Source organism: Heliconius melpomene, chromosome 8 (genome assembly GCF_056956725.1).
Source record: "Heliconius melpomene rosina isolate 202511_hmr_F chromosome 8, ASM5695672v1, whole genome shotgun sequence".
In the NCBI taxonomy this organism is placed as follows: domain Eukaryota; kingdom Metazoa; phylum Arthropoda; class Insecta; order Lepidoptera; family Nymphalidae; genus Heliconius; species Heliconius melpomene.
The window spans coordinates 6,046,248-6,071,235 of NC_140396.1; the positions used below are offsets into that span (position 1 = coordinate 6,046,248).

The 24,988-nt window shown below is 31.3% G+C and overlaps 4 protein-coding genes across 6 annotated transcripts; 1 reads left to right on the top strand and 3 right to left on the bottom strand.

Moving 5' to 3' along the window:
- Positions 1–838: 838 nt before the first annotated feature.
- Positions 839–3,245, bottom strand: LOC146536881 (uncharacterized). Its single transcript, XM_085189611.1, has 2 exons — positions 2,773–3,245; positions 839–1,088 (listed from the first exon to the last, which is right to left on the bottom strand). The coding sequence occupies exons 1-2, from the start codon at positions 3,059–3,061 to the stop codon at positions 1,054–1,056; spliced, it is 324 nt and encodes a 107-aa protein (XP_085045737.1). The 5' UTR covers positions 3,062–3,245; the 3' UTR covers positions 839–1,053.
- Positions 3,246–7,056: 3,811 nt separating this feature from the next.
- On the bottom strand, positions 7,057–9,707 carry LOC146536882 (caspase-3-like). Of its 2 annotated transcripts, XM_085189730.1 has the most exons (2): positions 9,578–9,707; positions 7,057–9,417 (listed from the first exon to the last, which is right to left on the bottom strand). In XM_085189730.1, exon 2 carries the CDS (start codon positions 9,218–9,220, stop codon positions 7,814–7,816), a length of 1,407 nt encoding a protein of 468 aa, XP_085045856.1. In that variant the 5' UTR covers positions 9,221–9,417; positions 9,578–9,707; the 3' UTR covers positions 7,057–7,813. The 2 variants fall into 2 exon arrangements, with proteins under 2 accessions (XP_085045856.1, XP_085045855.1); XM_085189729.1 differs by having other exon boundaries at positions 7,057–9,662.
- Positions 9,708–10,760: 1,053 nt separating this feature from the next.
- On the top strand, positions 10,761–22,907 carry LOC146536883 (luciferin 4-monooxygenase-like). The gene is made up of 9 exons (XM_085189731.1): positions 10,761–11,186; positions 11,522–11,729; positions 11,812–12,130; positions 13,015–13,198; positions 13,757–13,902; positions 15,191–15,317; positions 17,164–17,391; positions 18,415–18,585; positions 20,832–22,907. Exons 1-9 carry the CDS (start codon positions 11,064–11,066, stop codon positions 20,955–20,957), a joined length of 1,632 nt encoding a protein of 543 aa, XP_085045857.1. The 5' UTR covers positions 10,761–11,063; the 3' UTR covers positions 20,958–22,907.
- LOC146536884 (3'(2'),5'-bisphosphate nucleotidase 1) lies at positions 21,239–24,320 on the bottom strand. Of its 2 annotated transcripts, XM_085189732.1 has the most exons (6): positions 24,040–24,320; positions 23,838–23,957; positions 23,380–23,524; positions 22,971–23,075; positions 22,060–22,346; positions 21,239–21,567 (listed from the first exon to the last, which is right to left on the bottom strand). In XM_085189732.1, the coding sequence occupies exons 1-6, from the start codon at positions 24,157–24,159 to the stop codon at positions 21,304–21,306; spliced, it is 1,041 nt and encodes a 346-aa protein (XP_085045858.1). In that variant the 5' UTR covers positions 24,160–24,320; the 3' UTR covers positions 21,239–21,303. The 2 variants fall into 2 exon arrangements, with proteins under 2 accessions (XP_085045858.1, XP_085045859.1); XM_085189733.1 differs by lacking the exon at positions 22,971–23,075 and having other exon boundaries at positions 24,040–24,318.
- Between the last annotated feature and the right edge of the window lie 668 nt (positions 24,321–24,988).

Consider the following 24,988-nt stretch of genomic DNA (forward strand, 5'->3'; position numbering starts at 1 on the left):
CGTGCGGACAAAACAGAAAATTTCGCGAAATTTAGGCAAAATATTCGCAAAAAAATTTTCCGCAACATGGCTTTGCTCAGCTCTACACGCCGTGCACAGCGGATAGAGCTGAGCAAAGCCAAGAAGCGTAAGAGCATTAGACTAGGCCTGACTAGGCCTACGGATAAAAAAATACACGATTCATATTTTTTTAAGATAATGATTTCGTTTGAACTCTATATTAAAGTTATGTTTATAATAATAAAGATAACTAATAGATCTAAGTGCTAACCTAAATAGAGTTATTACTATAATTTTTAAAATCTAAAGTTCGACTTAGTTCCAGTCTATACGAATATCACTTCGTTTAGAAAAGTATAACTCTAAAGATTAAACAAAAAAATATTATAAACGAATATAAACAACAACATATTAAGAACAACAAAATAAAGTAGGTAATTAATGATCGGGACAATTGGGTTACATATATCGCTAATTGGATTTCAGGAACCCCCGTGTACTTAAACTAATACCACGCCTAAAAGTACATTGGAAATAATTAATTACTAAAACAAAGTGTATGCTAAGTGTGTCGTGTTTACATTTTTGGACAAATATTAATTATGGATTATAATATGTTTTATCCTTAAAACTTTTTAAAACAGTTATTGAAATAAGGGAGAGCGTTTGACATTAGACGCGACGGTTGTGGGTTCGATTACCTCTCGAGTATTGAAATACTTATTAGATTATTTCATTTTTCGTTTTGGTAGCTAGGCATAGCGCGGCGTTTAGTACCGCTTTTCAACACGCAATGCCTCGAGCGGTGGAAAGAGTAGAACAGAGTGAACTAAGTAGACAAACTAGGTTGCCTATGGAACTCTTTGAGAATTGCAGGATACAGTCTGTAGTTAAAAATAATAGGTACCTTCTAGTACAATTTCGTTAAGTATCCCACATAACAACCTTACCAGATTAAGGCGATTGACACGTGTTAAGTAATTAAGTTTTTGTTTTATCGGATTGTAAGTTAATATCTTACTAAGCGTAATTGAATCCAGCAACCTTTTACTACTATAATCTCTTGCCAGGGCTAACATGAATAATATCTGAAATAATAAACGTTATATAAATAGAGAAACCTAATAAATTACGCTATGCATTTATAAATGTATTTTAATATAATAAAGATCTTTATTATTATTATTATAGTTTACCAAATCCAATTTACTTATTTTGTTGTAGGTATTTGTATGTATGTACCTATTTGCATGTAGTTACATCGTCAATATAGTTGATATGATAATATATATAGGTTTATAATGTTGGGACAATTTTTCTAATCAGTCCGCTGGCGTTGTTTATACACTGGTCATGAAATCCATTCGAACTGATGGAATGTTTCTATTTAAAATATTTTCGTTTCATTCTAACGAAGAGAGAAGCTACTAAATTCTCTTTATTACCTTCATGACGAAAGCGTGAACGCAAAAATGTATATATGTGTACCTATATACCGAGATAACTTTTACAAACTACCTATACCAATCTACCAGACCAAACCTTACAATTTTATTATTTTTGTACACTTTATATGTTTATTCCCGTGGTTTTTGCTATTGCTATTATTGAACAAAATCTTGTTAACGGAATCATCTACAATACTACAAAAAGAAGATTGTTAATACGACGTAGGTATGTTTTTTTTTCTCAAGAAATAAAAAGAAAATTACCTTTTAAAAGTTCTATGACGTCATTTTCTATTTTGTTATAATTTCTATTGATTAATCAATCCCATTTGAAATAAAAAAAGTAAAAGTGTAAAAGTTTTTTAAATACTTACACATTACCGGCGCGTACCTATTTATAAACTGGTCTCATATCTGAGATTGATCTTGAGATGTTTTTATTCATCTATATATATAAAATCGAAAGGTCACTCACTCATCACGAAATCTCAGAAACTACATGTGCTAGGAATCTGAAATTTTGCATAGGAGTTACTTATAGGACGTAGGTGTAGGGAATTTGCAATATTCGACTTCTAAGGAGTTGTTTTTGGGATTGAAAGTTTGTATCAAACTTTTTTACTACAACTGCTACGAGTCCCAAATTTTGTATGGACGTCACTTATAGGACGTAGGTACCCATGGAGACAGAAATTAATAATAACGTTGTTCACGCAGGTAAAGCCGCGGGCGGGCCGCTAGTAAATTATATATCTATGAATCAAAACGGCATCTCAAGATCGATCTTAGATTTGAAAGCGATTTAAAAAATACGGGCCTAAGAGTAATTTAATTCATGTACCTAGTTTCATGCAAATAAGTTAACTGAAAATATGTAAACTCTTATCATGTAGCTTGGGCAATTATTGGTCTTTGATATGTTAAAAAAAACTTAAATTCTAATTAGTACATTAAATTTAAAAAAATGTTTTTAATTAAAAAAAATAAAATTTCACGACAATATATATAGCAGCAAAAACATTCAAATAATTAAAGAAATTTTATTCTTCGGTCAATAATATTTAAACGAAAATTTGCAGGAAAATTAATAAATCATCTTAAACACCAACTTGACATACTTTGTGCTGTGTGAAATAAGACTATTAGTGGCACCTTCTTAGAAAGAAGTATCTTACTAAGGCTTCATTACCGATCGGCTTTATCCAATAAAATGATAACGTAGCCTCCTCGTCAGTAAACTTGTAAAATAAATTTCTATTTAAATAAATATATGTTCAACGAGATATTTGTTTGATGAATTAATTATATTAATAACTATTTTTACCTATATAATTGTACGGAGAATTGTCAATCGTCAAAGCAGGATCGTAGTCGTGATGGTCTCCGCGTCTAGCACTCAGCATCTCATAGTTTTTCGGAAGCTCCGGTGACTTCCACACACAGATATAATAAATTGAAAGTAGAATTGCCGCCAAAGACACTGACAGGAGATACCCAGAGACCGTCAGGATCCGCACCGCGGTGCTCGCAGGTTTCTCTCTGTAGAGATCTTGAGATGGCGTCGGCCCTGCCTCCACTGATCCACCGTCCCCCTCTGGAGCACTCCCCGACATCGCTACCGATTCATAGTCTCACGGACTATCCTCCCCTGTACATGTGGCGCTCGAAGTCGAAACTAAACTAACGTGAAGACCTAAGCATGTGGCGTTCCGCGGCTGGCCGAGCGAATGCCGTCCACCGCGCGCATTGCTCCCGCGGTAACCCGCTTAACCGCACACGTCACTGATTCACGGAAGCTACAAGTCGTATTCAATTTTATAGCTCACTGAAGATGCTTCCATATACTAATCGTTCTGAAACCTCATTTAGCGGAAGTACGAAAATATTTTTATTTATTTATTATATTTTTTAATTTATACCAGGCGTGGAAGATAACGTTCAGTTTTATTTTATTATGGAATAGACAATTACTTAGTTTATAGTATTTTTTAATTATTTTCGATGATGATATACAATTTTACATTCGATAATAAGTTAACATCTGTTCCACATGGGATCCCACAATAATATAGGTCGGCTTCACGCTTTATTCCGCATGTAGCAGGATATGCCTGTTGAGAGGCGTAACTCAACGCCAAGCATTTTGCCTTGGTGCCAGAGCTGGGAAATGAAAATATTAATACATAATAATTAATTTCCACGAGTGGGGATCGAACCTACAACCGCCGCGTAGTGACACCACGGCCTCAGTACAATACTATATGTAAATTAAATTATGTGCCTTTCTGTACATATTCTGAGCCATATTACGTGACACACAATTTGATTATGAGATTTAATATTTCAGTTATACATACTTTGTATGGCATCAACTCACCTTACTTGTGAATTAACTCAACTACCTACAAGTATGGGCAGTGGGCTCTGGAGGAATATTTAAAATAGATGAATATGGTACATAAGATAGTTTTCAATCATTCAACATTTTACGATACATGGTTTTAGATACATTCAACAAATTTATAACTTTTTTAAATAAATGCTATCACTAGATAGTGGAATCTTTTCTCACCTATCCATTAAAACGTTACATTTAAAATCATATATGATTTGGTCTAAAAAATTTGCTTTTTAGGGTTCCGTACTTTTTTTTAAAAAAGGAACCCTTATAAGGTTACTCTTTTGTCCGTCTGTCTGCCCAGACGGACATGATCTTCACGGATCTGGTCCACACAGACAGACGTCCGTCCGTCTCTGTCTGTCAAGACCATTTTTCTACAGGTAGTATACTAGTTCAGGAAAACTGAAAATTATATACTTAAATATTTGTGGTTAAATCCTAAAAAATAATAGCCTTAAAAGAGAGAAAAAAATTGATATTAAAGCCGCTAGTTCAAGTGAGGTATCAGATGAAAGGGCTCTGGCTAATTTCAGAAAAGATTTAGACCTTAAATTTTTATGCCGAACCCTCGGTAGGCTAGACGACTCGCGCTTGTCTGTTCTTTTTTATTTTTGACTATCTATACTATCTATACTATCTATACTAATATAATAAAGCTGAAGAGTTTGTTTGTTTGTTTGTTTGTTTGTTTGTTTGAACGCTAAGATCTCTGGATCTACTGGTCCGATTTTCATTGTTTTTGTTTTGTATGAAAGCTGCATTCTTCAGAAGTGCTATAGGCTATATAACATTACATTACACATATATACTAATATATTTTAAAGTACATTCTAATTTGACATGCAATTTATTCTGCCATGTTAATAACAACCGTCGTTGCTACGCGACCGCTACCGCGACGTTTTGATATTCAGCCTTATGAAAATAAATATAATAGTCACTTTTAGCATTTTATCTAGATTGAAATTATAGTTTACTGTATAACATTCTAATAAATAATTAAGGAGATGTCACTGATTCCAAATGACCTAGCCACCTAGCGGGCGGCACAGTATGACCGACGCGAACGGGCAAATGACGTTGACGGTTTTATAAATTTTCATACATTTTCGAACTTTATTTGTTGTTTATAATTAATTTAAAATACACTTTGATTCTCTTCTTATTTTATTTGATATTGCCCGCTAAAATTATCATACTCAATAGAGAGAAATGTTTAGTTATTTCGTAGAGTCGATATCTATGTACGCACGTACGGAAAACTTTAGGTACTTTTTCTAATATTAAGAATACATATCTTTGTTACTTTTAATCCTATTGTTAGTTCATTTCAATAACTCAGATAATTTTTTCTAATAATGTGTATCTACTTATTATTCTTTTTGATTATTTGAGCTTATATTTTCTTACTAATTCTATTTAGAATTGAAAATAATTTCATGAATATATTTAATAAATATTCTTATAGTTGAAGCAGGCGTAGCCGCGTCCGGGTCCACTAGTATTATAATAAAGCGGAAGAGTTTGTTTGTTTGTTTGTTTGAACGCTAAGATCTCTGGATCTACTGGTCCGATTTACTTTGTTTTTGTTTTGTATGAAAGCTGCATTCTTCAGAAGTGCTATAGGCTATATAACATTACATTACACATATATACTAATATATTTTAAAGTACATTCTAATTTGACATGCAATTTATTCTGCCATGTTAATAACAACCGTCGCGTCGCTACGCAACCGTTACCGCGACATTTTGATATTCATCCTTATGAAAATAAATATAATAGTCACTTTTAGCATTTTATCTAGATTGAAATTATAGTTTACTGTATAACATTCTAAAAAATAATTAAGGAGATGTCACTGATTCCAAATGGCCTAGCCTACGAGTGGTATAGTATGACCGACGCGATCGGGCAGATGACGTTGACGGTTTTATAAATTTTCATACATTTTCGAACTATTGTAAAAGTTTATCTAATTATTTGCTGTTTATAATTAATTTAAGCTACATTTTGGTTCTCTTCTTATTTTATTTGATATTGCCCGCTAAAATTATCCTACTTAATAGAGAGAAATGTTTAGTTATTTCGTAGAGTCGATATCTATGTACGCACGCACGAATAACTTTAGGTACTTTTTTTAATATTAAGAATACCTATCCTTTAGTTACTTTTAATCCTTTTGTTGGTTCATTTCAATAACTCAGATATTTTTTTGTAATAAAATGTATCTACTTATTATTCTTTTTGATTATTTAAGCTTATATTTTCTAACTAATTCTATAGAAAATTGAAAATAATTTCACGAATATATTTAATAAATATTCTTATAGTTGAAGCAGGCGTAGCCGCGTCCGGGCCCACTAGTTTGTTTATATCTTCTGAAAGACTTGACGGATTTGAATGAAATATAATGAATGTATAACCACAGTATAGCTAAACTATAAGAAACAATAAAATACCACTTTAGCAAAAGTTGTTAAGCGTGATGACCATTTTCTATTAACATATAAAAATTGAAGATCTAGATGATCCGACGATCAATCATAACAGACCAGATAAATTATAAGGAATCATAAAATGGTAATAGGAACTGAACACCTACATGCTATTGCATGGATCTACATTCCTCTAGTACGTACCTATGTAATTAATGTACCTCCTCCCCCTCTTTAAATCCGATCGGCCTTGCAAAATATACCTATCATATTTTTAAGTTATTACTATAATAAAAAGTATGAAAAAGTGTGTCGTACACAAACATATATGTAAATTGGATTGATATGATATTATCATAATAAGCTTGCTCCTACAACAGCACACACAGCGCAGCCCCTATATGAATATGAACATGATTGATTAGACGAGTAAGTAGGTAACTGCTATTACGCTAAAGCATTGATATTGCTAGCACGGAGCATTAATCCAATTAAGTGTAATGGATGAATTCCCAAATGCACTAGACTGAACCTTCTGGAAAGGAGACATTTCGTAAATTTAGGATATTAATCAGCACTCGTCCAAATTAAATAATATTATTTATTAGATATCTTTTAACTTTGCATATATAAGTATAACCTAAACCGTTGACGAACCTTGATAATTTTTTTGTAAATAAGGGTTTGAAATATTTTATTTATTGCTCCCGCAAAAGGAGCACTGACGCTTCCACCTGTGCAATATTTTAAAAAAAATCTCAATAGCTGTTGTGTTCAATAATTTATTATTTTGGTCTTTATAAGCCAAGGGTTGGCTCTTAGCATGTAAATATTAATACAAATAATGGACACATAACCCAAGGTATTCATTAGTATTGGTACAATATTGGGTACCATAGGAGATATTGATACAATAACTATTCTGTTGTTTTTCGTTACTTATTGTCGTATTTTTTTCGGCACCTGTACAATAATGGCATTGACATAAAAGACAAGTACACAAGTATAATTTTAAAAAAGCAAACACTAAATTTTTCATAAAAATAAATTTAATGTGTTAGTTTTAATTTTTGAAAGAATAATTAAATAATAATAAATAAATAATTAAATTTTAGATATATAAAAATTATTTAAAATAAAAATAACTAGGTAACAACATTTTTAAATAATAGAAGGCTTTGAGATAAGCAAGAAACATTTGATAAAAATTATTATGTACTGTACTTTATTTAACCTGAATATAAAATCTATAATTAGTTATTAATAATAAATATCTTAATTTATACAATTATGAAATGACAAAATTGTTAATTATTTTTGTATTAGTTTCACACTATCTATAAATAAAAGAGGGTAGACAATGGGAACCTACTTTTAAGACACTCTGTTGCCCACTTTCTTTCAAATTTTCACAAATTGCATTTTGAGTAGCATCAAGTCAGACCCACGAGTAAGAATTGAATACACAAACCCCTTGTTTACTTCAGGCTTTGGCACTGCACTGCAATGACAACTTAATAGTATATTAATTCCGATGTAAAAACAGCTTTTTTCTCAAAGTGGACTCAAATAATGGCACTTGGGCTCGTTTGAATTCTGTGCATATTGTTGAAACACAATCAGTTACTTCTGTAAAAATATTATATAAATCTTCATTATTTGCCTTTTTCCTAATTACATCACACAAACATTGTATGAATATTGAACCAACATCTATATCCCTAAAAGCTTCATATTCAGGTGCAGTAGCCCAATAAACTAAAAAATGGGTTTTTTTTAAGTATCGATCATATGAACTTGGCCCATCAGACACAATATTCAGATTTGCACCTGAGTCTTGTTCACTCTGACAAGCTTGGATTATTAACACCTTTGGTATGTCATAGAGGTTATGAGATTCATCAGAGTCTAATAAATTTTGTATATCTTGCACTTTAATTTTGATAGAATCTGCCGCATAGACATGACCTTTGACTCCGTGAGACAGTATGCATAACATAAATATACTGTCTTCTGGTAGAATTTTATCCTGTATCACATATTTTAAAAATTGAAAAACTTCATTTCGACTCAAATTATGTTTACTTATAACTATAAAATTTTGTGCTTTCATAGTTTTTTCTAAAGCAATAACATCAAGGCTGGAACCTACACGATCAGATAGATCAACCTTGTATCCAAGTTGAATGCTCTCTTTTGTTGGATAAAAATTTTCTTCATTTATAATACAACATAGACCAACTCTATTTTTGTTCTTTATTGGGTAAGCATCACTTGGGAATTGAGTATCAGATTTTAAATTATGCAAAGTTTCTTCATCTTTTGGTTTATTTTTAAGAATATCAAATATTTGAGTAAAGTATTCTTTTCTTGGTTTTAGACTTTCAGGTTTGTTTAAATCTGATTTATATTTTTTAATTATTGTGTTACTTGAATTTGGTTGGGTATTTTTATTGTTATTATTTACTTTATGTTGTATTTCTCTAAGAGTCACTGCAAATTCTGTTAGTCCACTAAAGCTGTCTAATATTTCTGCTAGTTGCTCAATATTGTACTCACTTGTGTACATTTTTTTATCTTTGTTATATTGACCCAATTTAATAAACTTTTTAGATATAAGGTCTAAAAAAATGACTTCAGCATTATCATGATTAGAAATATCAACTCGGAATGAAAATAAACTTTTTTTTAATTTTGACAAATTCTCAGCAGTCAGACATTCACATATTCGGTACAGAACCTTCTTTATTGGATCCATATAAATATTCACATGTAAATTTTCAGGGAGGTAGTGCTTTTTTATGTTAGCTACATTGAACCCTAATTTTCTTATGACACTATAAAGGCGACATACTGCAAGAGCTTCCAAAAATTCATACCTCCATGTTGATTGACGTTGAGCATATATTGCCCACTCATAAAGTAAATTCATATGATTTTGTTCAATATCTTTACACACTCGTCCATAAAAAATTAATCTTTGAAGCGCCGTATCTGAAGAATCGTACAGTAAAAATACTAAAGATATTATGTCGTCCGGATCGATATCTTCTTGAATTTTTCGTACCGTATCCACACTAATGTTGTTAATATTTTGAAATAAATTATCTTCACTATTACTTTCAGCGTCTGAAAGTAACATCTTGTTATGAGTCATATGACCATACATAGTAGAACGCACAAATGTATCAGAAAGTCACAGGAGTACGCATACGCAAATAAGCACAGTCAAGAAATAAAATAATCCTAAAATGTTTCATTAGGAAATTAACTTTTCAGATTTTAGTACCTATGCCTACTTAAACTTATATCAATTGTCAATTCAATTGTGATCACTGTGATCGTGAATGTATGATGTCAACAAGTTTGTTCGAAATGTCTATCACAACTAGAAACCATATACTAAAAGTAGACTTTAAAACTCATTATTGTCAAATTTACTATATTTTAAAAATAATTATTAGTCATATATAAGTATTCAATATATTTTAATTTTTCTTATACAAATTTTAAATTGACACAGTATAATAAAAATATATTTAACTAGTAATTTATTGAATCTTTTTTGTTATGATTGTTCTGAACAAAACTTCTTATTCGGGATTTCTGTATTGGGGCATCCCCCTTTGTCATAGAAGAAGTTGACTTGTCTTTTAATTAGCAGTTATATTATATTAAATTATATTTTTAACCAGAGGCTCTCAATCTTTTTTTTGATCAAGAACGATTTTTATATCATTCTTGTTAGCAGAGACCACTATGGTAGAAATTCCTAATGTACGAACGAAACCCTTTGAGGCTGCATTCTTTATCCGCACAGCGAGAGATTGAAACTCATTGCCGGCATCTGTATTTCCTATGACTTACAATATGGACTTCAAAAACAGAGTCAACAGGGCTTAATGCGCTCAAACGCAAGCTTATTCAATATAAAAAATAACATAATTAATAAGTCAATAAGAAATTACCGCTAAATTTAAAATCGTTTGCGGACCGTTATTTGCTCAGGACCTCTAGCAGGGAATTATTTTTATAAATAGTGTATAAATGAGGTTGAAATAATAATTATCACGATTTATCAAAGATTAGAAAATATTAGTATATATTATTAGTGTAGAAAGAAATACTTTCATTATCGTTTATTATATTTTTTTGTCATCATTTTTTAAGTATTATTTCTCAAAGTATTTTTAAATGGACATTATTGACGAGATTACTACTTTATTTTTATTTATTAGCGACATAAAATTTTCTAAGGTTTAATGTGTGTCAGTTAATAACAATTAATTAAAAAACGTAGAAATCGTGAAATGGAACGACGCGTTAGAGTCAAAAAACTTAATAACTGTCAAACTTATGTGTCACAGTTGGTTATCAGTTAAATAGTTCATCTCTAGTATATGTATATTTATTATCTATGGTTGTCAGTAACCACAACTATCACAAGAGTGTTAGAAAATGTCACTCAGACACTCAGACACTCAAGTGAGTAAATGTGTTCTGTGCTCAAGTCTCAATGTCAATTTGAATTTTGAATTTGATGTCACTTTAAATTGTACACCGCGCGGGGTTGTCGTTTGTAATTTCCATGTACATTTTAAGCTTATTACCTTATAATTAGTGATAAGTATTATCGTTATTCAAAGTTTATGAATAAGTGACTATATTTAATTTTTTTACGTGCAAAAGTAAACTAGCAGGGATTTATCTCTTCGGATCATTTTATTAATTTAATAATAAAGATTTTGTATTATAAATAAACTGTTTTACAAATAATGGCTGTATCTATACATAATAAAGTCGTGTGTGGTCCCGAAGAGATGCCCATACCTGCGCACTTGTCCTACGGTCAATTTCTGTTTGATAAGTTTAAAATTGGAGGTGACCAAATAGCACAAGTTAGTTATTGTTGTGTATTTTATAAAATTATTCTGTCTTGTTAAGTCAATATATAGTTTTTTTGTGATTTTTATAATGTTTCTCACAATCAAGATCCTCAATGAACCCCTATGAAAGCCATATTTTTTTCTACACTTAAAATGCTTTGCCACACTAAGTATACAAAAATATTTTTAAAAATATATCCTCTTGGGAACTTTCTGAATCCTCCAACCACTAAGCTACTTATTGTTATCAATCTGTGTAGAAATTCTTATATGCTTTTGGCTATTTTACATTTTATAAATTGTCTGGCCCATATTTGTAAAATATTTTAATAAAATTGTTTCTACAGATTTGTGGTGAAACTGGAAACTCTGTTACTTATAGGACAATTTTACAGAAAAGTGTTAATTTGGCTGTATCTCTACAAGAGCTAGGTTTAAAGAAAGGTGATGTAGTTTCACTAAGTAGTGAAAATAGATTTGAATTTACAGTTGCATCATTAGCTGTTATATACTGTGGTGGAATTTTATCAACCCTCAATGTTACATATTCACCTGGTATGATTTATATTTAATTTATATTATTGTACTTCTTTCTCATGTACCAACAAAAAATATAACATTTTTAATTTATTTTTAGAGGAAATAATACATATATTTCATATAACCAAACCAAAATTTATTATAAGTTCCCCAATTACTGCACAAAATGTGTATGACTGTAGTAAAGATTTGCCATATGTCAAGAAAATTATTTTATTTGGGGATTATGACATAGTACCAGGATTATTATATAATGAACTCATAAAGAAAAATGTGGACATAGACAGCTTTACTTTAGTGGATGTTAATGGAGTTGACGATATTGTGGCTGTTATGTGTTCATCAGGTACTACTGGATTACCGAAAGGAGTGATGCTCACACATGTAAATTTTCTAACATTATCTGCTCATATGAAGTAAGTTTGAACTGTTGTATTATTTTTTTTATTTTCACTATTTTTTAGTTGATAATATTATGCAATAGAAATATAATAAAAAATAAATAAAATATTTCTGTTTAATTATAAAACAGGTATTAATTGCTCGTGACATTAATCCCGGCTATTACCAGGGTCTGTCTACTTAACCTACTCCACTTTGCACGGTCTTTTGCATCCTCGGTGGTAAGACCATTGGTTCTCATGTCCTGCATCACAACATACAACCAGCACTTCCTTGGGTGTCCGGGAGGTCTCACTTCAACTATGTCAGATGCAAGTGTCTGATATAGCTAGACACTTGCAGCTGACATAGTTCTTAGGACGGCACGTAACTTGGCCAAATCATATTTGTATTTGATTGTAATTATCTTTATTTAATCTTTATTTGTAAGACATTCCATTCTTAATAATGATGATAAGAAAATGATAATTTATTATGCTAGGACTCACATCTCCACTCTGTTTCTATGCTAACTTTTTTAAAATATATTTGTTTTATTTTCTGGTTCTCTGGTAAATTCTTATTACAAATAAGAAGGTAAAATTGAACTAGGAAAATGATATTTTTTCCTTCAAACACAACAAAATAATACAATTTGTAAAACCAATGTTTGTAAACCATATTCTCTAAGATACAAAACTGCATACGAAATTCTACAGTAATATATTATTTAATAAAGATTTGTATATAAAATGTTTCTTGTACCTCATTGATATAATTGATCTACGATTTTTGAAAGAAATTTTGTTATAATCTTTACATTGAGAGATTTAGATAATTTTACTACTGTACTATTGTACATATTAAAGTGCATATACACTGAAATTATTACAATTTAATAGTTTTTTTTTCATTACAGATACTATTTAGAAACCTCGCAACAAAGGAAAAAACATAAAGTGATAAATGGGCTGTCACTGATTCCTTGGTTCCATGCATATGGTTTTATATCGAAACTGGCTATTATGTGTTTAAACATACAAGTTGTTTTTTTAGTGCGGTTTGAGGAAAAACAATTCCTTGAAACTATTCAAAACTATAAGGTAAAATAAATATTGAAAGATACCTAAGTTGATTGAGGCTGGCATGGCACAGTGGTACAGCATCTGATTGTTAATGTGACTGCTATAGGTTCGATTATTACTTGGACAAATGAATTATTTTGATTTCCCTGTCAAACTCAAAATAAGAAGTTACAAGCTTTATTTTTTTAACATCAAATTATTAATCACCAATAAGAAGACAACACAAGAGAAAGCGCGGTGGTGAGTTCCGTCACTCACACGCAATGACTTAACAATTGACTTGAATATTTTTACACTACTTTCCCTCTCGTCTGAAGAAAAAACAAACGTCAGTAGAGACATTTGCCTTATGAAGTGAAAATTTACTTATTTATAACTGATTTCAAAATGATGGATGTACGAGGCTTAAATGGGGTGGTATGTTCGTTTTTTATTTTCATTAGAGTACAAGTCAAACCACGGTGCTAAGTTCTATCACTCAAGCCACAAAGTCTCACCACACTAAGCTCTACTCAAAATAAAGCAACGTCAGTAGCGAAATTAGTTTTTTTTTAATAAAAATATACTTACTTTTAGATTAATATGACAACGATAGTGCCGCCCCTCGCAGTATTTCTGGCCAAACATCCGTTAGTCGACCAATACGACCTAAGATCTTTAAATGAAGTATGGTGTGGGGCTGCACCTCTGTCTAGAGAAATTCAAAGTGCTGTTTCCAAAAGGTAAGGTGTATTGGCTTCATTTTGTTCTAATAGTATGGTATAGATTGGATCGCTTTGTCTTGTTACCAGAACAAAGAAATAATATAAAAATTTTCTCAATTCCAAATCGAACCCACAACAATCGCGTTTATAGTAAGCACTGCCCCATATTCCTTTTTGTCATTCGTTTAACTTACGTAACTGCTTATAAATCTTGGAACTAAATAACAACATATGTGCTAAATGTAATTATGAAGTCTATAAATAACTCGCAATGATGATAATTATAATTTATATACATACATATAAAATAAAATTATATCATATTTTTTTAATAAATCATTAAATGCTGTTTTTAATGCACTGAGTAATTTTGTATCTAGTAAAGCAATTTTAATGTTTAAAAAGTTATATTGTAGTATTAACACTAAAATAATAAACTCAAAAACAAACAACAACTCAAAAGTAATACTGGCCTTATAGTGTTTCTATGTTCCAAATATAAGATGGTTCTTTTTATAGTAGGAACTTCGATATTGACTTGTTTGTCTGTCTGTTGATTTATATGAGTATGTTTAAGATGTCCTCGCTCCCTATCGCATAATTATTCTACAATTTACGCATATTTGTATAAAATCTTTAAACACAGTACATCTCATCTCATTGTGATATTCTAATGATGATATCATACATGTTTTCCACTTTGAAAGTCAATATTGTAATTAAATATTAAACGGTTTATAGTTTCCTTCACTTAAGTCTGCATTTTTTACTTTTTTTATATCAATTAAGTACAGTGTAGCGTCAATTAATTTCACAACAAATTCACTGAAGCGTCAGAATCACTTTAGTTGATAAAGCTTGCTTTCCACTTATACTGTACATATAAAAGACTATATTTACGCAATATTTTATTTGATTTTGATATGAATTACGATTCGTAATGATAATAATATTTGTTTGTACGTGTACCTATATATATTTTTTAGCTTCCCGCATATAGCAGGGTAAGCAGAGAGAATCTTGTGTTAAGACTCGCTGTTCCTCACTTTGCGCCGAATTTTTCAGGTATTACGTATTGAGTGGCAGAACTCAACGTTGGGCTTGCCTTAGTGCCAGAGCAAGCAAATTAAAATAATAATTCATTCCCCTGAGTGAGGATCAAACCCACAATCAATCGGTTTTACAGTCACATTTTGTGCCTCGCGACGCGACTAGCCTCAAATACATTTATTATAAACACCATAAAATACATGCACTTTAGTGTAGTCGTAGTCATAGACACTGCAGTCTAAATTGAATGTTATAGAACTGGAATATCGCACATTCGGCAAGGTTACGGTCTCACAGAGGTGACGATGGCGTGCTGTGTTGACTTAACCAACGGAGAAAAAGTGGGTTCGTGCGGCACACCGGCGCCGGGGATGAGGATCAAGGTAATGTTGTTAGATAAGAAACAATTGTATTTGATTCCGTCCATCGCTTTTAATATAAAGTATTAACTGACGGACATTTCGATTTTTGAATATTATTTACTTATTACCCAATATTCTACATACGATACTATTATGTTCTTTAAGTTGCTTGCAGATTATAAATATAAAAGGCGAAGTGTTTTTTACCTTCCAATTAAATGTACCTACAATATGTATTTTGCGCATTTTATTTTTATAATTTTATATGAAATGTTAAATTATAATTCATTTGCTGCCTTTAAGAATTAGAATTTACGTAATTCCTTTATACGTATATCAAATATGACGCAGATCAAGATAATAATCAATTGCAAAAAATCGACGTAATATTTTAATAATAATACTTTATTGCTCGCAAAATTGTGAGTGTATTTTATTTGTATGTTTCGCATAAAATAAATTTCACTGTTAAAATATTAATAATATTACTATAGGTACTTACCTACTCTCACGTAATTTAAAAAAAAATAACTTAATATTGTGAGGTAGGCTCGTAGGATCGTAATATCTAATTTACAAAATACCTATACAGTGATTAGTTATAATAACTGCAACACAGTTAATACTACTGCAGTTATTACCAAATAAAGATATTGTAATATATCAATTATTAATTTAATAAATACTATTTATTTATTATTAAATAATTAGTACATGCACAGTAATTTTTTTTCGCTGTAAAATCTTTAAAATAAATGTTTATTACATACAAATCAGCAATAACAAAATAATCGTTGTAATGCCTTTATCTACGTGATACGGGTTTACTGTTGAGTGTTGAATAATAAATCAATATCTATTTCTTATCATTACTTAATAAGGCAAATACTTCATATACCTAAAGTTAATACATTCATTGTCAAATGTCAATGAAATAATATGTAGGTGCTATCACTGATAATTGTACATAGGTTTATTGATAATTGTACTTATCTTTCTCCTTCTATTATGTAAAAATATATTAAGTTTCGTCGCAGGTGACATTTTTATAGTATACGACATAACGTTGAATGATACATATGTATATAGGTACTCGTGCCTGTAGGTCCCCTTTCTTTTACAAATCAGCTTTACGTTGTATTCCGCACACAGCAGGGTAGGCAGAGGGAACCTTGTGTTAAAACACTTCGTGCCCCACTTTCAACACCAGAGCGAAGAAATGGAAATATACATTTAAATAAATATTTAATCTCGTCGGGTGGTGATCGAACTTACAACCAGTAGGTTTTATAGTCACACTTTGTGCCCCTGCGCTACGACTTGTCTCAAGTTTTTTTTTACATAGTTACTTTAAAATATTAATAAGTTGTGTTTTTAATAAATAATGAGGACTTAATGACCAATAATAAGAATATATTAGACGGGTTATCTATTAGTACTACTTACTCTGATTATTAAGTTTTATACCGTCGGTCAATCTTATTTAATTATGTGTTGAGTTGCAATTTATTTGCTTATTTGAGTATGTCACAATCGTATGAATAAAAATAATATTTATAGCTTAAGAATGAAAAATGTGTGTAAATTTTTCCTTCCTATAAGAAAAGTCAGTACTGAATCATTATGTATTTATTTAGCATGCTAATTTATTAAAAATATTTATGTTAATTTATTAAATTACCATAATTAATACGTATACATAAGTACTCACTTATTTTAGTGATGACGTGGGTTGAGTATTTTAGTTTTAAAAGACTTTAAACATTAAAGATTTTTAAGAAATAAATAAAAAAAAAAATGTTTTGTAAAAAACATTTTCTTTAATAAGAATGGAATAATACTTTAAAAATATATGATATATTCTCAGGTGCTAGACATAGAAACCGGTCAAAGACTGGGGCCAAAGCAAGAAGGTGAACTATGGATAAAGTCACCCCTCCGCATGAAGGGGTACATGGGGGACCTTCAAGCGAGTGAAGCTCTCATAGATAGCGAGGGTTACGTACAGACCGGCGACGTCGGGTATTACGACGAAGATGGCTTCTTTTATATAGTGGATAGGCTGAAAGAGCTCATCAAATATAAAGGTTTTCAGGTAAGGCATTGTTTTTAATACGTTTTTAGTAACTTGACCTGATCCAAACTATTTATCAATATAAGAATACTGATGAAAATGCTTGCACTGTTGTTACTAAAATAATAAGTAAATGCTTTGAAGGGTATTTTTGAAATATTTTATGATTATTATAAAATCGTAGAATATACGTCTTAGTGAGTCGTTTTTTACTTTAGAAATTTGCAGTGATGGCTATAAATTGTAATTTTAATTATAAAGGATTTCCTTTGCAATGCTCAGTACTTTGATTGACTTCTGAATAGTCTAACAGGTAACAGGAGTTGGATAATGTAAATAATTTAAATATCATCCATATCCTTGAGTACTTTTACTTTACTGTACTTTATATGGATAAGTCAACCTCCAACACACACTGACTTGCTGCGTTACTACGACTGTTTATATTTTTTTATTAATATTTTAAGTTCCGCCACTTAACAAGCAATGCCTCCAAAAATCCGACAAGTGGGGAACGGAGTGTCTCAGCACTAGGTTCCCTCTGCCTAGCCTGCTGTGTGCGGGATACAGCGTGAAGCTGATTTTCTTATTAATTTAGTTTTTTGTTATTACGTTTCATATTATACTACGAATAATTTATATGTAAATTATCCCTCTGTTAAATTATAAATTAGCAATTATTATAAAGTCAATGTTTCTTTTTCATATAATGTGTATTTTTTTGTAATGACACATTGACGCAAGTGTTGTAAAAACCTCCTTAGACTTGATGTTATTAATTTAATTAGAAAGTTTAGAAGAATATATCTGGACATTAGGTTATCACGGCCTACTTGAGGATGTCGTGGTGAGGTGGGTGAACATCTGACTGTAAATTAATTATTTTCATTCCCTCGCTCAGGTAGACAGAACGTGGCGTTGAGTTCCACTTAACACGCAATTTCTGAAAAATGGACGATGCGTGAGGACGAAGTGTCCTAACACTTGGTCCGCACTATCTGTCCCACGATATGCGGGATACAGTGTGAAGCTGTCTGTTCCCAGGTGGCCCCGGCGGAGCTGGAGGCACTGCTGCTGCGGCACCCCGGCGTGGCGGACTGCGGCGTGGTGGGGCTGCCCGACGAGACGGCCGGCGAGCTGCCCGTCGCCTTCGTTGTGCCTCAGCCCAGTGCTAACCTGACAGCTGATGCTATCGTTAAATATGTTGCTTCTAAGGTAATGTATAATAATTGTTTTTTTTTTATTTTATTTTGCATCCTGTATATAGCAGGGTAAACCGAAAGTATCTGGGAACCTAGGGTTAAGAACGTGAGGAACGGGGTGTCTTCACACTAGGTTTCTTCTGCCTGCCCTGCTGTGTGCGGGATACAGCGTGAAGCTAAAAAAAGGAGGAAGGAATAAATATAAGCAACTAACCATGTAGATACCATACCATACGACAATATTAAAAAATATTGAAGCCAAATTAGGACTACCTACCTACCTGAACCTATTTTACTAAGGCGACATGTCTTATAATTTAGCTAACTATAATATTTAATGAAGAGTTATCTTCACCAAATATTTCAAATCTTTAATTTTTATATATCAATGGAAAATGCTTGACACGTTAAATATCTTCTACTTATGCGGTATTTCGTTATCTTTTACTACTATTATTATTCGTCAGATATTCCATTTCGTTAATTTTAATATGTCCATGTAAAATAATCCTCACGATTAACAACTTTTTTATGAACACATTTAGTTATTTCTTATAGTTTTGCTGGAGCACTACGGTTCTAAATTAGATGCGAGGTAGTCTTCAAAATCAAATACAGCATAGGTAATAGTAATAATAATAGTTGCACAACAAAAACGTTTTATTCAAATCCGTCCAGTAATGCAGGATATGTGCGTTTACAAACTGACAGACAGGCAATAATAAAAAAAAAAAAAATTCTTTAATTATTTTAAACTTCCCTATATTGTTGTTTCGCAAATACCTAACCTTCATGAACATCTCACATTTCCGTAGGCATTTATTAATGATGCGCGCCATGATGACGTTTAATATAATAAACTAGCGGCCCGCTCGCGGTTTCACCCGCGTGAACTATGTTATTATTAATTACTGTCTCCATGACTACGTCTTAGTGACGTCTATGCAAAATTTATGACTCCTAGCATTTGTAGTAACGAAGTTTCATACAAACTTTCGACCCCAAAAACAACCCCTTAGAAATCGAATATTGTAAATTCCCGTCTTAGCGAGCACCTACGTCCTGTAAGTAACTCCTATGCAAAATTTGAGATTCCTAGCACATGTAGTTTCTGAGATTTCGTGATGAGTGAGTGACCTTTCGATTTTATATATATAGATAACATAAGTTTGTACCAATAGTAAAAAATAATATAAATATGTATTATTTGCATAAATTAACATGTTAGAAGTTAATTTACTAATATTCGTATATATACATACGTGTACAGATATTAATATTTTAAAAATGACTAGTGACGTACTTAGTTTATAAAGTTTATTTAAATGAGTGCTTTGATTTCACGAAGTTTATTTTATTCTACAAAAACATAATTTATCGAGAAAACATGAAGGTCGCAATGCAGATAAATAAACTCCAATTTGCATGGCGATAATTATGAACCAAAGGAAGTTGTAATATTTCACTTTTTATCTTATCATGGTAATCTTGTTCTTTGATAAAATTTATATGAATATTGAAGTCAATGCAACGTAGATGTGATGAAATGTAGACATTTTACCGATTGTATTTAGGACGCGACTGGTCCACCAATTTAAAGCCACTCAGCGTGCTATGGAAAGGGCTATGCTTGGAGTATCTCTGAAAGATCGAGTTCAAAATTAGGTTATCCGACAGAGAACCAATGTTATCGACATAGCCCAAAATTTGCAGGCTGAAGTGCAAATTAGTGCTGGTCACATTATGAAAATAAAAAACTGTCCAAATTTCACGTTTCTACCATTAGCGGTTATGGCTGTGCGTGCTTTTTACCACAACAAGTAGGAATATCTTTTATATATATATAGATAATAAAATTAGATAAATTTTATATCAAAATACACAGAGTACCTAACCATAAAAACACAAAATTCATAGCATGTGTTTTTATAAATTCCTCGTGGTAGAGGTTTTATGCATTCTGTATTTATTTTGAATTTTTATAAAAATAAATAAAGAACTAAAAGCTTTCAGGGCCATGGCTATAAATTACACAAACCATAAGAGGGATGTTGTGTGACAAGGGTGCAATTTTGTGATATGATGATGATGATGATTTATGTGATAACATAAAAAAATATTTATTATTTGTATGAATCAAAATTATTTTCGTCGTGGTTTGATTTAGAGATGGCATTTCAAAATCGAGCGCTCACCATAACTTATAAAACTTTCTGTAGCTTATATTCTCTTAAAATTAATAAGTCGTCTTCTTTTTAGGTTTCACCCGCAAAACATTTGCGGGGCGGGGTTATATTTGTGGAAGAAATACCAAAGAATCCATCGGGCAAAATTTTAAGAAGAGAACTAAAGAAACTTTTAATTAAGGTTAAGAGTAAGCTATAACAGCGCCATACTTTATTTTTATGTAAATTTCAATACCAAAATAAAAAACTTTGACATCTTGCGTAATATTATTGAGTTTCTATATAAATAGAAACTTAATATAAATTAAGTGGGAATTGTTTAAAAGATTACGACCTTTAAATTATATATTTATTTATATAATAACATATTAATGTTTATTAGTTTGTTAAAATGTAGTAATTTTTTACTATCATCCTTTAATTTGTTAACTTATCTAAGCCAAAAATTTATATAGGTACACATGAAATAAAAAAACAATATATTAATAATGACGAGTGTATATTATAAAATATAACAATTCAAAATTAAGATGTGTTAAAAATTTTTACTTATTAGCTAGTTTATCTTTTAGTTCTTGTGGGATTCGTTCTAAAGCATAGCCATGGAGTTCATTACTAACGGCTGCTAAGACACCAGTTTTGTTTGGCTTTCCTTCTGAAGCTCCATATTTGTAATAATCTCCAAGAATATCAGTTAATTTACCACCAGCAGCGCTAAGTATTGCTTCTGGAGCACATGTATCCCATTTTTTACAGCCGGGGCTAGCGAAAACGTAAACAGATGCGATTCCTTCTAATAATTGTATTACCTACGAAACAATTTTTATTAGTAGTAACATATTTTAGAAAACTTATAAAAAATTGTATGTCGCAAGGATTAAAGCCGAACCCGCGCTTCTTGGAATATATGCAAGCAGTTTGACCACTAAGGTTACTTCCAAGATGATAAGAATGTATGCAATATATGGCTTAGTGGTCAGAGAACTTGGAATGTTTCCAAGAGGTGCAGGTTCAGTTCAAAAAGTTTATATGTTTTCTAAAACTTAGTGACATTTTAAATTATTATATATGGGTTACTAGTTATAGCTAGGTGTGCTTATTGTTTTCATATGTTGACTATGGTGTTATTGTTAATTTATCACAATATATAATAATATTACATGTTGGTGTTATTTATTATTGTTGCTTTTGGTCAATGTTAATTTATGTTGATTATTAAGTTTTTTTTAAATAATATAATAATTAAAGTAAAAAAAACATTTTATGCTAATAATGTTAAAATGACTGTATAATTTATTTACCTTATAACCTGCACCTCCAACTCTTAAAATTTTTGCTGCATTCATAACCTCCAAAGCTTTCTCTACTACAGGGTTGGAATGACTTCTTGTGGTAGTGATAACTAATGAGTCTGGAGGAGGAGCTGCAGTAAATCCTCCATAACCTGCATCTTGCAGACCCCATATAGTTCTACCAACTTTTTTCTCCCCTCCTACTAAAGTTTTATAATAAGGTTGATGTATCACACCAGCCACTGGTTTCTCATTGACAGATATACCAATTAAAACTGTCACATGCTCCAGAAAACCTGTAACAATTGGAACACAAATATTTTGTTTTATAAATATCCTTGTTTTCCAATTATGGAGGAATATATATATTTACACAGGTACCTTGCAATACTAAACAGAAATTTCAAGTATGAAATATATAAGAACATAATATTTTTATACCTTAATTTGCACACCAGCTAATTCCATCTGCATGAACTTTACGAGAGAAACCGAAAACTTTGTTACTTTTTGCAGACCACTTATTTAAATAAATTGATGTTTATATTAAATATACAGCTAAATAAATTAATTACCAACATAATTTCTTTTTTCATAAGTGGTCTGCAAAAATATTTTCGATATTATAAAGAAGCAGTAAGCTGGTTTGTGAATTAGGGTGTTATTTAAGTACAAGCAACATTGGTTCTAATAGAAAAATTGTGTAAAAAACTTCAAAGATATGCTTGTGAAAGTAGAAAGTTAAAAACTATTAAGCCAAAGTCATTTGTGATGCATGCGCAAGACATTGTGATATTTTAGTTCAAAACAATTGTTATTCCTAATGAGTCATTGTTTAATAAAATTGTATTCATCAATTAATATTGTTATTAATTAACATCCAAAAGACACTACCTACTTAATTCTAATTTTCCATTTACCATAGTTTGATTGTTGTAAACTTAAATACCACTTGATACTTATAAATGGATGAGCAAAATACATTTTCCATCTTTCCCATGGGTCTTTCTTCAACATAAGGGCCCCTAAAATTTGTAATTCTTTTAATTATTTTTTATTTCCTTTATATTCATACAGTATCTCATATATACCAGAGACAAAGAGATTACCAGGGTGAAGAAATGAAAATAATTTATTCCCACAAGTTATTTCCCAAATCAAATCCACAATTGTCCTGTTAACAGATGTAGTACCACTTCTCTGATGCCATTCATCATTCTATAAAGCTTGGTGCTTTCAAATTATTTAATTGTCATAAAATAGAAATGAATTTCAATTAATAAAATACTACTTGAAAATACTCAAATAGGTGTAAAATACTTTAAGAACCTTGAGTGTATTCTGAAGTGCCATCAAGAGGATCAACCCACACTACAATATCTTCCTCTTTCACACCCTGGAATTTAGAAGGGCATTGTAGTGACAAGACTTCCTTGTCTGAGTCTATTACCAGCCAGTCACTCGGAACTTCACCCTGAAAGTAATTAGATTTTTCAATGTCAACTGCACTCAGTTCAATAAAATTTTTTGCTCATTTTTTGTTTAATTTCTTGAGTTTTTCTTAGCTTCACCCTGTATTCTCAAATGTTTCGTAGTTTAACTCAATCTCACTCTTTGACTTGTTACTAGTGCAAGGTAATCAAAATAATTCATTACCTCAAATGTGAATTAAACTCACAACTTACTAAGAGGAAGAAATGGCAAAACTTATACAATGCATAGCTTAAGTATATAAAAAAAAATAAACTGTCTTAATTAGTACAGTTTAATGTAATTTATAAATGTACCTCCGTATCCGTATTATCTTCTTCGCCTATGATGCTCAGTTTTGGGTATTGTGCTGCCAAAGACGCAATGATACATCGCTGTGCTGATCTATCTGCTTCTGTTTGATAATCATCCTTGCCCTATTAAAAGAGCGAATAAGCGTAATTTTATGCAATAGTGAATTATTCATAACAAAATGAAACAATAGATGACGAAACAAACCTTTTCAACAATGCCGAGTTCTCCTTTGCTCATAACATCTCGTACAATTTTTCCTGCTCGGCCAGCAATAGATACGGACGATGCTAGTAATTTCACAATAACTGGAATACTGGTTGACATTTTATACTTAGGAAATTTGTGAAGTAATAAAAATAAATAACTCGGTAATCGTGATAATAATATTACATGAACTAAATTCTAAAAAACGTCTAATACTGTCGTCTGTTCCTACTTGCTGTTGCTATCAGCTGTAAGTGTAACGTTGTATTGACACTTGACAGCTGACAGTGAAATAGTGAAGTGAAGGCTGAATGTGAAAGTACCGTTCATTTTAGTTTCCCTTATGTACTTTTCACGTTCATTCAAGACATGTAAATTAGTTCTCACTGAATGACGAAACGGAACTCTTATAGAATAGCCATATATATATCTGTCCGTCTGTATGTGACAGCTTTTTTATTTATTAAATTTAGTTAAAACTTGGTAGGTAAATAAACATAGTGAACGGGCCACGTGCATACTACTACATACTAGTTTCCTAAAACTATTTTGTCTCAAAGTCAATCATTTCAAAAACAGACACTTTCGAAGTGCTGATATTGTCGTGACTGTTTAAAATAAAAAGAGTGCGGTAAAAAAAAGTATATGCTGTCGATCTCAATGGAGGCCACTCGTGGGGCAGAAGTGTTTCTGGTTCACTGGTTATGGTTTCGATCCACACTCGAGAAAATGAAAATATTTATTTAAATTTATATTTCTCCGCTCGGGTGTCGAGGCAAAGGAAGCGTTGAGTACAAATCAAATCAAAAACACTTTATTGCACAAAGAAAATACAATTAAATTTGTAATTTGAGGGAGTTCCGCCACTCAACCCATAATGCCTCGGGAATTCGGCGGAAAGTGTGTCGTGAAACGGAGTGTCTACTGGCACTAGGTTTCCTCTGCCTAC

Coding starts and splice junctions, on each gene's coding strand:
- LOC146536884 (XM_085189732.1), bottom strand. CDS start 24,159: ATGTCAACCAGTATTCCAGTTATTGTGAAATTACTAGCATCGTCCGTA. Junction 23,958..24,039: donor AACTCGGCATTGTTGAAAAG/GTTTGTTTCGTC, acceptor CTCTTTTAATAG/GGCAAGGATGATTATCAAAC. Junction 22,347..22,970: donor TTTACAACAATCAAACTATG/GTAAATGGAAAA, acceptor CAATTGTTACAG/GTTTTCTGGAGCATGTGACA.
- LOC146536881 (XM_085189611.1), bottom strand. CDS start 3,061: ATGTCGGGGAGTGCTCCAGAGGGGGACGGTGGATCAGTGGAGGCAGGG. Junction 1,089..2,772: donor TTCTCCGTACAATTATATAG/GTAAAAATAGTT, acceptor TTATTATTTCAG/ATATTATTCATGTTAGCCCT.
- LOC146536883 (XM_085189731.1), top strand. CDS start 11,064: ATGGCTGTATCTATACATAATAAAGTCGTGTGTGGTCCCGAAGAGATG. Junction 11,187..11,521: donor GAGGTGACCAAATAGCACAA/GTTAGTTATTGT, acceptor TTGTTTCTACAG/ATTTGTGGTGAAACTGGAAA. Junction 15,318..17,163: donor CGCCGGGGATGAGGATCAAG/GTAATGTTGTTA, acceptor ATATATTCTCAG/GTGCTAGACATAGAAACCGG.
- LOC146536882 (XM_085189729.1), bottom strand. CDS start 9,457: ATGTATGGTCATATGACTCATAACAAGATGTTACTTTCAGACGCTGAA.